Source organism: Tachyglossus aculeatus, chromosome 5 (assembly GCF_015852505.1).
Source record: "Tachyglossus aculeatus isolate mTacAcu1 chromosome 5, mTacAcu1.pri, whole genome shotgun sequence".
Taxonomy (NCBI): domain Eukaryota; kingdom Metazoa; phylum Chordata; class Mammalia; order Monotremata; family Tachyglossidae; genus Tachyglossus; species Tachyglossus aculeatus.
Window position 1 is genome coordinate 71,277,181 of NC_052070.1, and position 12,648 is coordinate 71,289,828.

At 47.7% G+C, this 12,648-nt stretch overlaps 1 protein-coding gene across 6 annotated transcripts in view; it reads right to left on the reverse strand.

Moving 5' to 3' along the window:
* Nucleotides 1-7,986, reverse strand: part of CPEB1 (cytoplasmic polyadenylation element binding protein 1) — an 80,389-nt gene extending 72,403 nt beyond the window's left edge. For 3 of the 6 annotated variants that reach the window (XM_038746802.1, XM_038746801.1, XM_038746800.1), the window contains exon 1: nucleotides 7,849-7,986. In XM_038746802.1, the coding sequence (XP_038602730.1) occupies nucleotides 7,849-7,869 (21 nt within the window). In that variant the 5' untranslated portion in view covers nucleotides 7,870-7,986. Of the gene's footprint in view, nucleotides 1-3,032; nucleotides 3,097-6,924; nucleotides 7,076-7,644; nucleotides 7,735-7,848 lie in introns of those variants that run through there. The other 3 variants (XM_038746804.1, XM_038746807.1, XM_038746808.1) reach the window with 3 other exon arrangements.
* Between the last annotated feature and the right edge of the window lie 4,662 nt (nucleotides 7,987-12,648).

Here is a 12,648-nt window from a genome sequence, read left to right on the forward strand (position 1 = left end):
ATCAACTAGAGACCCTATCCTGAGCTTGAATGCATCCTGAATCCCCCAGGATGACCTGCAAGCAGGTAACACGTAAATCCCTTGGGGAAAAACCCCCAAGGACTGGTTTGCTGTTTATTCCCTACAGTTAAGTGTTTCTCAAAATATAATCATGTTTCACAGCACTGTAGAAAGTTGTGGACCCCCCAAAGGAGAACATTTTAAGTGCCACAGGAGAAAATGTGAAGAAAAATATCCACACAAAGAAGGTGATGTTCTAAACTCTCATAGGAACCAGCTCACATGGAAGTTTTTTGCTTTTTTGAAATAAACATTTTATAAGGATCTGGAAAAGAAGATTCGTACCAAAAAAGTATATTTGGTCAACTAACTGTATTCCTTCTTACTACTGTTTCAGTGGTGGTTAAACTTGCTTTTACTTCCTTCCAGCCCTTCTGGTTTTGCTTGTCCTTATTGGGCTGCAAACAGTACTGTGATTTCAATTAAATCAAGAGAAAACGATCATATGGAATTAAATGACCTCACTTCAGAAATACATTACTGGCTGGCAAAGAGCTTGATTTGCCTTTGAGTACTAAAACAAAGGACTGTAAAATCCAAGTTAGCATGGTAAATGTGAAAACTGCAGTTAGAGAGGTTTAGGCTAGAAGTCTGATAAAAATATGCTGCCAACATTCCATCAATAGCACTCTCTGGGCAGTGCCATGCTAAGATTTTGAGTCTAGTCAGGGTGGTTGGCATAAACTCAGGGTTAAAGGGTGATGGATGCACCCTGTTCTTGCTGTTTTGGTTCACTGCTGCCAATCCATTCTGGGCAATTTTATCTTTGAAGTCATCAACTGCTTAAGCGCTCAGTTGCTCTTGACCTTTACATCATGGTAAACTTTCACTAACTCATCACTGCACTCTGAGAAGAGATGTCGCCTAGTGAAAACACGTGTTTTTGAAATCGGGTTCGTTCCACTGGGTTAAAACTCGGGGCGGGGTGAAAACTTAGACAAGGCAGTTCAAATGAACAATGGAGGGGAATATGGACATGGCATTCAAGCTTCAGTCGACATAGATTTGACAAAGCCACAAATCACTAAGCAGCTCTTAGTGCCCCGCTCCTTGAGGACATGGGCTGCAACTCTTTATTGCTCTATTGTACTTTCCCGAGCGCTTACTACAGTGCTTTGCATACCGTAAGCGCTTAATACGACTGAAATGAGCAAAACACCGGGAATTTATTCAGCTACTACGGCCTCAATCTTGACGTACCTCTTGCGGCAGCTGAATAAAACCAGGCCCTAAAAGGTCTCTAATTTCGGGGGTCCTCCCACCTTCACCCTAACGCAGGTGGCGATTTAAAAAGGACAAGAGTAAACCACAGGGGAATATTCAAGTGGGAGATAATTATTCACAAACTCAAGACACTTTTTTTTTTGACAGTCGTCGGTGCAGCAGGTGCTCCGGTTCTCAGGCTCCCCCAGCCCGAATACCGCCTCCAGAACCTTCCCCGCGCAGTTTCACCATTTTGTTCTTTGCAACAAACTCCCTTAAGCGTCGGGGTTGTTAAAGAACCGTGCGAAAGCCCCCACCCCTTGGAAAAAGTCTGATAAAATATGCTGCCAACATTCCACCAATACCGCTCTCTGGGCAGTGCCATGCTAAGATTCTGAGTCTAGTCAGGGTGGCTGGCATAAATTTAGGGTGAAAGGGTGATTGATGCACCCTGTTCTTGCTGTTTTGGCTCACTGTTGCCAATCCATTCTGGGCAATTTTATCTTTGAATCAATCAATCGTATTTACTGAGCGCTTACTGTGTGCAGAGCACTGTACTAAGCGCTTGGGAAGTACAAGTCTGCACCGCAAAGAGACAGTCCCTACCCAACAGCGGGCTCACAGTCTAGAAAGTCTAGTCTTTGAAGTCATCAACCGCTTAAGCGCTCAGTTGCTCTTAACCTTTACATAATAATAATAATAATGTTGGTATTTGTTAAGCGCTTACTATGCGCAAAGCACTGTTCTAAGCGCTGGGGCGAACACAAGGAGATGAGGTTGCCCCATGTGGGGCTCACAGTCTTAACCCCCATTTTACAGATGAGGGAACTGAGAAGTGAAGTGATTTCCCAAGGTCACACAGCATACGTGGGGGAGGCGGGATTCGAACCCATGCCCTCTGACTCCCAAGCCCGCGCACTTTCCACTGAGCTACGTTGCTTCTCATGATAAACTCTAACTCATCCTCTCAAAAAAAAAAAAAGGCAACTAACCGGGGCGAGATGGGGCAGCAGACCTACGACCCGAGGTCAAGATTAGGATATACGGGAGAAATTCCTGGGTTGTGAGGGAGCAAAAAAAAAAAACTAGTTCTCTGTCTCCCCCTTTTAGACTGCGAGCCCACTGTTGGGTGGGGACTGTCTCTAGATGTTGCCAACTTGTACTTCCCAAGCGCTTAGTACATCAATCATCATCATCAATCGTATTTATTGAGCGCTTACTATGTGCAGAGCACTGTACTAAGCGCTTGGCAAGTACAAATTGGCAACATAGAGAGACAGTCCCTACCCAACAGTGGGCTCACAGTCTAAAAGGGGGAGACAGAGAACAAAACCAAACATACTAACAAAATAAAATAAGTAGAATAGCTATGTATAGAGTAAAAAATATGTACAAACATATATACAGGTGCTGTGGGGAAGGGAAGGAGGTAAGATGGTGGGGATGGAGAGGAAGGAAGGGGCTCAGTCTGGGAAGGCCTCCTGGAGGAGGTGAGCTAGTACACAGTAAGCGCTCAATAAATACGATTGATTGATAGTTGCAACACTTCCAACTCTTGCCCCTTTTTAAGGTGGAAGGTGTGGGACGGGGAGGCCTCCACTTTTGCACGGGGGAACTTTTCTTTCCTTTCCCTCCCCCTCCCCGTTTTTAGGCGGGGAGGTTAAGGAGATGCCCCCAACTTTCGGGATGCCCCGCGGTGGGTGGTTCGGTGGGTGGCACGAGTTGGCACCGGCCGGGTGCAGTTCGCCTCCCGCCCGACCCCGGCCTACCTGCCGCCGGCTAGCAGCGGGCGGGTCCGGGCTCCCGGGCCTCCCGCTCCCGGGCCCGCTGGGCAGCGAGCGGGCAGGGCGGGGCCTCCGGGCACCGGAGGGGAACGTGTGAAGCCACGTGACCCGGCGGGGCGGCGGCCGAGCCACCGGCAACTCTTAAAGGGGCCGCGCTCTCCATTCATTCACATTTAGTGAGCGCTTAAGGCGCGCTTGCAGAGTACAGTTCGGCAAATAGACCCTCTCTCCCCCCAACAGCGGGCTCGCAGTCTAAAAGGGGGAGACGACAAAATAATAATAATCCAGCCCTTAAACGGTGCTTTGCACGTAGTAAGCGCTTAATAAGTGCCATTATTATTATAAAGATGGTATTTGTTAAGCGCTTACTATGTGCTATAATATAATGGCATTTATTAATAGCTATGTGCAAAGCACTGTTCTAAGCGCTGGGGAGGTTACAAGGTGTGAGGCCCACTGTTGGGTAGGGACTGTCTCTATGTGTGACTTTGGGCAAGTCACTTCACAGAGAAGTGCCTCAGTTACCTCATCTGTAAAATGGGGATGAAGACTGTGAGCCCCCCCCCCGTGGGACAACCTGAGCACCTTGTAGAACAGTGCTTTGCACATAATAAGAGCTTAATAAATGCCATTATTATTATATGTTGCCAATTTGTACTTCCCAAGCGCTTAGTACAGTGGTCTGCACATAGTAATTGCTCAATAAATACGATTGATGATGATGATCAGGTTGTCCCACAGGGGGCTCACAGTCTTCATCCCCATTTTACAGATGAGGCAACTGAGGCACGGAGAAGTGAAGTGACTTGCCCGAAGTCACACAGCTGACAAGTGGCGGAGCCGGGATTTGAACCCATGACCTCTGACTCCAAAGCCCAGGCTCTTTCCACTGAGCCTCGCTGCTTCTCTAATAATAATCAATCAATCGTATTTATTGAGCGCTTAATGTGTGCAGCGCAGAACAGTGCTTTGCACATAGTGAGCGCTTAACAAATGCCATTATTATTATTACTAAGCGCTTGGGAAGTGCTATAATAATAATAATGATGGTATTTGTTAAGCGCTTACTATGTGCAAAGCACTGTTCTGAGCGCTGAGGGGGATACAAGGTGATCAGGCTGTCCCACGGGGGGCTCAGTCTTAATCCCCATTTTACAGATGAGGGAACTGAGGCTCAGAGAAGTTAAGTGACTTGCCCAAGGTCACACGGCAGACATGTGGCAGAGCCGGGATTCGAACCTGCGACCTCTGACTCCAAAGCCCATGCTCTTTCCAATAATCAATCGTATTTATTGAGCGCTTAATGTGTGCAGCGCAGAACAGTGCTTTGCACATAGTAAGCGCTAAACAAATGCCATTATTATTACTAAGCGCTTGGGAAGTGCTATAATAATAATCAATCGTATTTATTGAACGCTTAATGTGTGTAGTGCAGAACAGTGCTTTGCACATAGTAAGCGCTTAACAAATGCCATTGTTATTACTAAGTGCTTGGGAAGTGCTATAATAATCAATCAATCGTACTTATTGAGCGCTTAATGTGTGTAGAGCAGAACAGTGCTTTGCACATAGTAAGCGCTTAACAAATGCCATTATTATTATTATTACTAAGCGCTTGGGAAGTAAAAGTTGGCAACGTATAGAGACAGTCCCTACCCAACAGTGGGCTCAATGATGATGATTCATTCAATCGTATTTGAGTGCTGTGTGCAGAGCACTGTACTAAGCGCTTGGGAAGTACAATGATGATGCTGGTATTTGTTAAGCGCTTAAATATAATAATGATGGTCCTTACTATGTGATATAATAATGATGGTACTTAAGTGCTTAATTATAATAATAATGGTACTTGTTAACCCCATAACTATAATAATAATGATAAAAATGATACTTGTTAAGCGCGTAACTATAATAGTATTTGTTAAGCACTTAACTATAATAATGATGGCATTTTTTAAGCGCTTACTATGTGCCAAACACTGTTCTAAGCACTTGGGGGGGGGGGGGAATACAAGGTAATGAGATGGGGCTGCGCCCGTTCCTCCTGCGGCTCCCCAAGACCCGTCCTCTTGGGGTTCATTCATTCAATCGTATTTATTGAGCGCTTACTGTGTGCAGAGCACTGTACTAAGCGCTTGGGAAGGACAAGTCGGCAACATATAGAGACGGTCCCTACCCAACAGCGGGCTCACAGTCTAGAAGAATTGAGGTGACCCCCCCACCCCCACCCCTCACAGCCCTTTCCCCTCGAGAGGCCCAGGAGATCTCGTGGAAAGAGCCCGGGCTTGGGAGTCAGAGGTTGTGGGTTCTAATCCCGCTCCGCCACTTATCTGCGTGACTTTGGGCCAGTCACTCAACTTCTCTGTGCCTCAGTTATCCCATCTGTAAAATGGGGATTAAGACCGTGAACCCCATGTGGGACAACCTAATTACTTTCTATCTACCCCAGCGGTTGGAACAGTGCTTGACACATGATAATATTTGTTAAGCGGTTAACAAATATCAATATTATTATTATTATTATTGCTATTATCACCATCTTCTACCACCCTCCGCCCGCCGAGTGGGACGTGCCAACCCCTCCTAGGAGGAGTGGGAGGCTAAACTCTGGATCTGTCGGGGGGGGGGGGGAGAATAATTGGGTGGTCCACACCCCCAACCGGGTCAATGCACGAAACTCGGGGTGATAATAGTAATGATGGCATATATTAACGCTTTTACTATGTGCGGAGCAGCTGGGATAGATACAGGGTCATCAGGTTGTCTCACGTGGGGCTCACAGTCTTAATCCCCATTTTACAGTTGAGGTTAGTGAGGCCCAGAAAAGTGAATTGACTTGCCCAAAGTCACACAGCTGATCGATGGTGGGGCCGGAATCCATGTAAAGGGCGGATTTCTTTTCTGAGTTTTAAACGCCCTCTTTTCGAGACCTTTTTGGGGGGGTATCTAAGACTCGGGTTGAGGTGCGGGGGGAAGGGGGTTGCACTAACTGCTTTAAGATTTATCATGTAGGTTTCCTATCCCCAGAAGAGTCGTGGGGGGTCCTAATCCCGCACCCACCGTGATCCCCTGCCTTTATCTCAGGCCGGAGCCCACAGGGCAAAAAAAATAAAAAAAAAAAAACAACTTAACTTTCTAGACTGTGAGCCCACTGCTGGGTAGGGACTGTATATGTTGCCAACTTGTCGTTCCCAAGCGCTTAGTACAGTGTTCTGCACACAGTAAGCGCTCAATACGATTGATTGATTAATTCACCATTAGATTTGATGGGAGAAGAGTGATCAGAAGCCCCTCGTTGGGGTCTCGGGCCTGACTAGCGCAATGTGAACTACCAGGACCGGCCGAGGTTACGATATTCGCGATTCCCTGAGGAAATATCTCACACCCAACTCGGGGGGGGAGTCAAACGGCTCAAAAGAGGCCTGAAAAGCGGAAACCTGCAATGCATAGTAAGAATTCCCTCTCCTAATGAGGCTCCTTTTCCTCCCGCCAAACCGCTTTGGGATTCCTTCATCATCATCAATCGTATTTGAGCGCTTACTATGTGCAGAGCACTGTACTAAGCGCTCGGGAAGTACAAATTGGCAACATATAGACAGTCCCTACCCAACAGTGGGCTCACAGTCTAAAAGGGGGAGACAGAGAACAAAACCAAACATACTAACAAAATAAAATAAATAGAATAGATATGGACAAGTAAAATAAATAGGGTAATAAATATGTACAAACATATATACAGGTGTTGTGGGGAAGGGAAGGAGGTAAGATGGGGGTGATGGAGAGGGAGACGAGGGGGAGAGGAAGGCCCTAAATCCCCCCCCCCACCCCAATATCCTCAACATGGGACACTAAGGCCTCTATAAAAACAACAACTTACCAGCTCAGGATAAGGGCACGCATCCACGAAGCCGAGCCTCAAAAAAAGGAATACAGGGAAGCGACCACCTCGCCCCCTCCACGCATCCCAAATGCACCGTCCCTGCAAAGCACGTGGGAATGGGTGGGGGGAGGGAGGGACGTTCTCCTTTAATCCTCCAACAGGTGACCCAGGCTATCACCTGAGTTGAATTTAGCCCTCATCCGGGGCGGGGGAAGATCCGACACGGCTGGAAAGGGGGATTAAAGGAAAAACCTGTTCCAAGGACCGGGTCCCGGCCGCCACGTCCCTTTAAGGCTGGAAAAAGTAGCGGAGTCACGCGTGTCTGGTCCTTGCAAACAAGCACGCGGGATTCCCCGCCCGGGGCACGTGACCACTCGCCCGCGTCGCCCCCCCAGGTGGAGGGGGGGGGGAAGAATGATGCTGCAGAGGCCCCCCGGTGTCTCGCTTTGGATGCACGAGATGGGAAGACGGCGCCCACATTCCCGGGACAATCCCGGGACATTCCCCCGCAGCTCCCGTCGCCTGCAACCGCCGCCCCGCCCCGCTTCCCACCGCACTGCAGGCTGCCCTGGGCGGCGGCGGCGAAACTGCGGGAATTGAGGACGGTGGAAGGAAGAGAAGAAGATGGAAAAAGTGTTGCAACCTGCCTAAGGCGCGGTGGAAAAAAAAAGAGACGATAACGCGGCAGAGGAGGCGGTGAAAAAGCCCGGGCCTTACCTGTTAGAATCCCTCCCCGGGCGCCAAACATACGTGCAAAGATGTACTGGCCGCCTCTCCCGGCAACCGTTAGGATGCAACTGAGTTTCAAGCCCCACCCCGTCCAACTTTAAGGTAGCCGTGGCGCATCCCACTCGCTCCATTTGACGCAGCTTGAGCGCCCGGCTCCCCCCTCCTCCTCCTCCCCAAATTAAAACCTCTTACCAGCGGGAAAGCCATGAGCATGAACAGGGCACGCTGCCTTGCGGTCTACAGAGCGGTGGTTTTCTTAGGGGCTGGGGAGAAGGGGGCACATTTAAACGACTAAGGTGCAAAAGGATCACCAGGACCAGCCGGATCCGTGCTGCTATTTTATTTTTTTGCAACAGCCAAAGGCACCTCCCTTCCTCCCGGGGCAGTTTTTAAAGCCCGAGTTACCCCCCCCGCCCTCTCTGAGTCTTTGGAGCAACAATCCGAAACACCTGTGTTTGCAACCCCCCCCAGGCCGCAGGGTGCCGACTCCTAAACGTGCGCACAACTTCCCCGCAATGCCCCCCGAGGAGCAAAGGACACTTGGCGGACCCTCCCTAAATCAATCAATCGTATTTATTGAGCGCTTACTGTCTGCAGAGCACTGTACTAAACGCTTGGGAAGTACAAGTTGGCAACATATAGAGACAGTCCCTACCCAACAGTGGGTTCACAGTCTAAAGCGCTCGGGCGCCTGGCAGGCCTGACCCACCCACTCCCCCTTCCCAACTAGGGGACATTTAAAGGGAAAACCACCCGCTTCTGGCGCCAAAAAATCGGGTTTAGGGTCGCCCCGGTGCCCGCGGAGTTTAGCGGGCTGGTGGTGTTTTTTTAGGGCAGCTGGAGCCCGGAGAGGAGAAGTTCTCGGACCGAGTTTATCCTCAGGATTTGGAGGAAACGATCGTGATGCGGGGGGTCGGCAAGCGGCTGGGTAGGTGGAAGTTAAATCCCCGATTATCTCGTTTGATTAACCAAAGGTGTTTATGGGGGCGCCTACTATGTGCCGAGCACTGTACTGATAGCTTGGGAAGGTGCAATATTGCAGAATTAGCGGGCACCCTCTGTGCCTATAACGAAAAGCAACACGGGCCTACGAGTCTGAAGGATCTGGGTTCTGATTATGATTCTGCTACTTTGCTAAATAGTGATGATGGTATTTGTTAAGCGCTTATTGTGTGCCAACCACTGTTCTAAGCGCTGGCTGTATGACCTTAAGCAAGTCACTTAACTTGTCTCTGCCATCTGTAAAATGGGGATTAAGACTGTGAATTCCCCATGTGAAACAAAGACCATGTCCAGCCTGATTACCGTGTATCTACCCCAGCGTTTAGAACAGTGCTTGGCAAATAGTAAGACCTTTACAAATATTTTTAAAAAGAAACTTGTGTTTACGGTCTAGTGTCGCAATCTCCCTCCCTTCCCTCTTATGCCGTCCCCACCGCTCAGGCCCAAGTCATGTAACATCTGAGGGATGTCAAACCTGGAATTTGGATGGAAACACTAAATGTCCAGTTATTGTACTATAAGCGGTTGGGAGAGAACAATGGATTCAGTACGCAAAAATCCCTTCCCCCAGGAAGTTTACATCCTAACAGGGTCATTTACAGATAAGAGGAAGAAGTGACAGGAGAAGTGATGAGTTAGTGCTTAAATGAAATGATTATATGTAAATGGTGAACTGTACAGTTGATGCAGATGAGCTGAAGTGGAAGTTGGGGGGGAAAAACCTGTGGGAGAGGTAATTAACGGGGAAAAACCTGTCTGGGAAAGGTAATTAACGGGGGAAGATGAGATTTTTTTTTAAGAAGGGCTTTGAAAATGGGGAGAGCCAAATATAGGCCAGGAAAATGTTATGAACAAGAGTTCTGCGGCAGGAAGGTTGAGAGGGAGTTACCCCGAGGAGGTTGAGGAATAAAACGAAGAGGGCAAACTAGGGTGTAGTAGGGGATGGATTAATAGGTGGGAAAGCGCAGACTGAGATTCATCATTGTGTTGTGGGCTTCGTTTGAGGGAGACTTATGTAAAGGTGCTCTTAAATTAATAGCTTTGGTCAGGTGGGTTGATTGATTTAGTATTTTCGGTATTAATTTTCTCCGTGTCCTTCCAATCTGCACGAGAATTTGTGGTACTTGAGAATGTAGCCAAAATGGACCTTGATTTAGATCACGACGACGTTGGCATTTTAGCTGCACGAATCCGAATTGGAAAGCCAAAAACCCGGTGATGCTGGTGGGGTCTCTGTCCGAGCAGCCCCCCTGCCAGCTCAGTAGGAGGATCAGGCAAGGCAGCTGCAGCCCATTTTTCTTGAAACAAGCATGCCATCAGTGGCCCTGCCCCAGCAGATTTCTCTTGAACAAAGTCTTTGTAGGCCCTTCCTGTTAGCATCATGGTTGCATGTGTTCCGTATCCACGGGCACGCATTTCATCTGTACCCTCAGTTCAGTTAAATATTTTTTATTTTTACTTTTATTGCTAGCCACAGCCCTGAAAGCACTTTCCCCCAGACCGAGAGATGATTTCTTCTAGGGTTTTGCCCAAGGAGCCTGTTGCCCCGCCAAAAAAGCACCGCTTCATCCCCATAGTCAGTATCCTGCAAAACAGAAGGATTATTCATTCAGTCGTATTTATTGAGCACTTACTGTGTGCTGAGCACTGTACTAAGCGCCTGGAAAGTACAATTTGGCAACATATAAGGACAGTACCGACCCAACAATGGGCTCACAGTCTAGAAGGATTATCTAGCACCCAGAGCCCTGTGGGCACTCTATAAATGCACAAAATCTCACCTCTTCCAGTGTGCCTTCCTCGTTTAATTGCCAGCATCCCAAGTCATATAAACTCATTACCCATCTTCAATACTTACGTTTATATATATTCAGTTGTACATTCAAGTTTTTTTAATTATCAGAGGTATTGAGCATGTACTCCGTGCAGAGCACTGTACTAAGCACTGGGGAGAGCACAATACAATAGAACAGGCACATTCTTTGCCCATAACGAGCTTGTAGTTTAAAATCTACAGTAGAGTCTAGAATCTACAGTATTTGCTCTGTAAGTAATTTTATTTTTGTCTCCACCTTTAGAATTTAAGCTCTTTGTGGGTAGGGAATATGTAAGTTAATAATAATGGTATTTCTTAAGCACTTACTATGTGCAAAGCACTGTTCTAAGTGCTGGGGAGGTTACAAGGTGATCAGGTTGTCCCGGGGGGGGGGGGGCGGGGGGCGGTCACAGTTTTAATCTCCATTTTACAGATGAGGTAACTGAGGGACAGAGAAGTTAAGTGACTTACCCAAAATCACACAGCTGACAGTTGGCAGTGGAGGAATTTGAACCCATGACCTCTGATTCCACAGCCTTTCCACAGCCATGACCTCTTTCCACTGAGCCACGCTGCTGCTTGTTTTGTACTTCCCAAGAGCCTAGTATTGCAAACCAGTGAGTGCCCAATAAATGTTATTCTGAGTACCATTTTTACTAGTCCTCCTCTAAGGGTTAAAATCCACAGCATGTGAAGTCAGTAAGCCTGGGTTTTATTCGGGAACAGGTCTACCAACTCTGTTATAGTCTGCTCCCCCAGCGCGTAGTACAGTGTTCTCCACACAGTAAGGGCTCAGTAAACTGGTTGATTTTTATTCCTGGCTGTGGTTTGGATTTCACTGATGAACCTTGTAGACCGCAGTGCATTCCTAAACAAACAAAAGGCACTGATCCGCAGCCAAAGCCAGGCTATTGCCAGCACATGTCAAAGCAAACTTCCTCATTATCTCAATATAAAAGCCCAGAAAGTTGTTTCACCTGCTGCAGGCAGGTTGCCTGGGCTGCGCGGGGGAAGTCTCGGGCAGTGGAAGGTCTCTCACCTGATACTGCTCAGAAAAAGAACTCAGATGAAAACTCCTAGTCCACCACTTACGTGCTCTGTGACCTTGGGCAAATCACTCAATTTATCTGTACTTAAGTTCCATCACTGCAAAGTAGGGGTTCATGCCTGTTCTCCCTCTTATTTATACTGAGTCCCATGCAGGACCTGATTATCTTAAGTACCCCACCATTTAGTACTGTGCTTGGCATATAGTACACACTTAACGTACCACAGTTATTATGATTATTATTATTTTTTACCTCAGTTGCACTCCCTAAGTATGAAGAACAGTGCTGGGCACACAGTAGATATTCAGTAGAAACTATTGATTGACCAATGAGCTCACTGTGCCACTCACAGGGCCAGGTTTTTTGTTTGTTTTGTTTTTAATATAAGAATTGTTTTTCTCAGAAAAACCTGTTTGGTTCTAAATCTAGGAAGGACAGGCCTAATGATCAGGCCATTATTGTTCAGTGCAATTCTAATGTTTGCAGGGATTGTTCCATCCCATCAGACAATATTATTTTTGGAGCAAGCTGTCACAAGTCCCACTTTCAAACCTGCCCCAGGAGTACGTCAGTCTGTCACCTTCTGACAAGGCATGTCAGAGTCGTTCCACCTCCAGCCCTGATCTTTTCATTTTTTAATGGTGTTTGTTAATTGCTTACTATGTACCAGGCACTGTAGATTGAAGCTAATCAGGTTAGATACAGTCCATGCCCCACATGGAGCTCACAGTCTTACTCTCCACTTTACCGATGAGGAAACTGAGGCACAGAGAAGTGACTTTCCCAGGGTCACACAACAAAGTGGCAGAGCGCGCGCGCATACACACTCTCTCTCTTCCCTCCCTCCCCCCAACACCTCCTCCCCCCTTATGTTGCCCTGTGTTGCCTTGTCTTCCAATCCCTACAAAGTTTCTGCTTGAAAACGGCCATGCCTTTCTGGATCCCATTTTGCCATACTCGTCTATTTGGGGCCATTGACTCCAAGGTTTGAGCGGAGTTGTAGCTTTTATCTCACCTGCCAAGCCCACTTTTAGCTCAGAGCCAGGGCTCTCTTCTGGTCCGGCTTGAGGTCTGGAAACTGCATTCTGAGACCAATACCAGGTTGGGCTGGCCTCCAGATTTCTG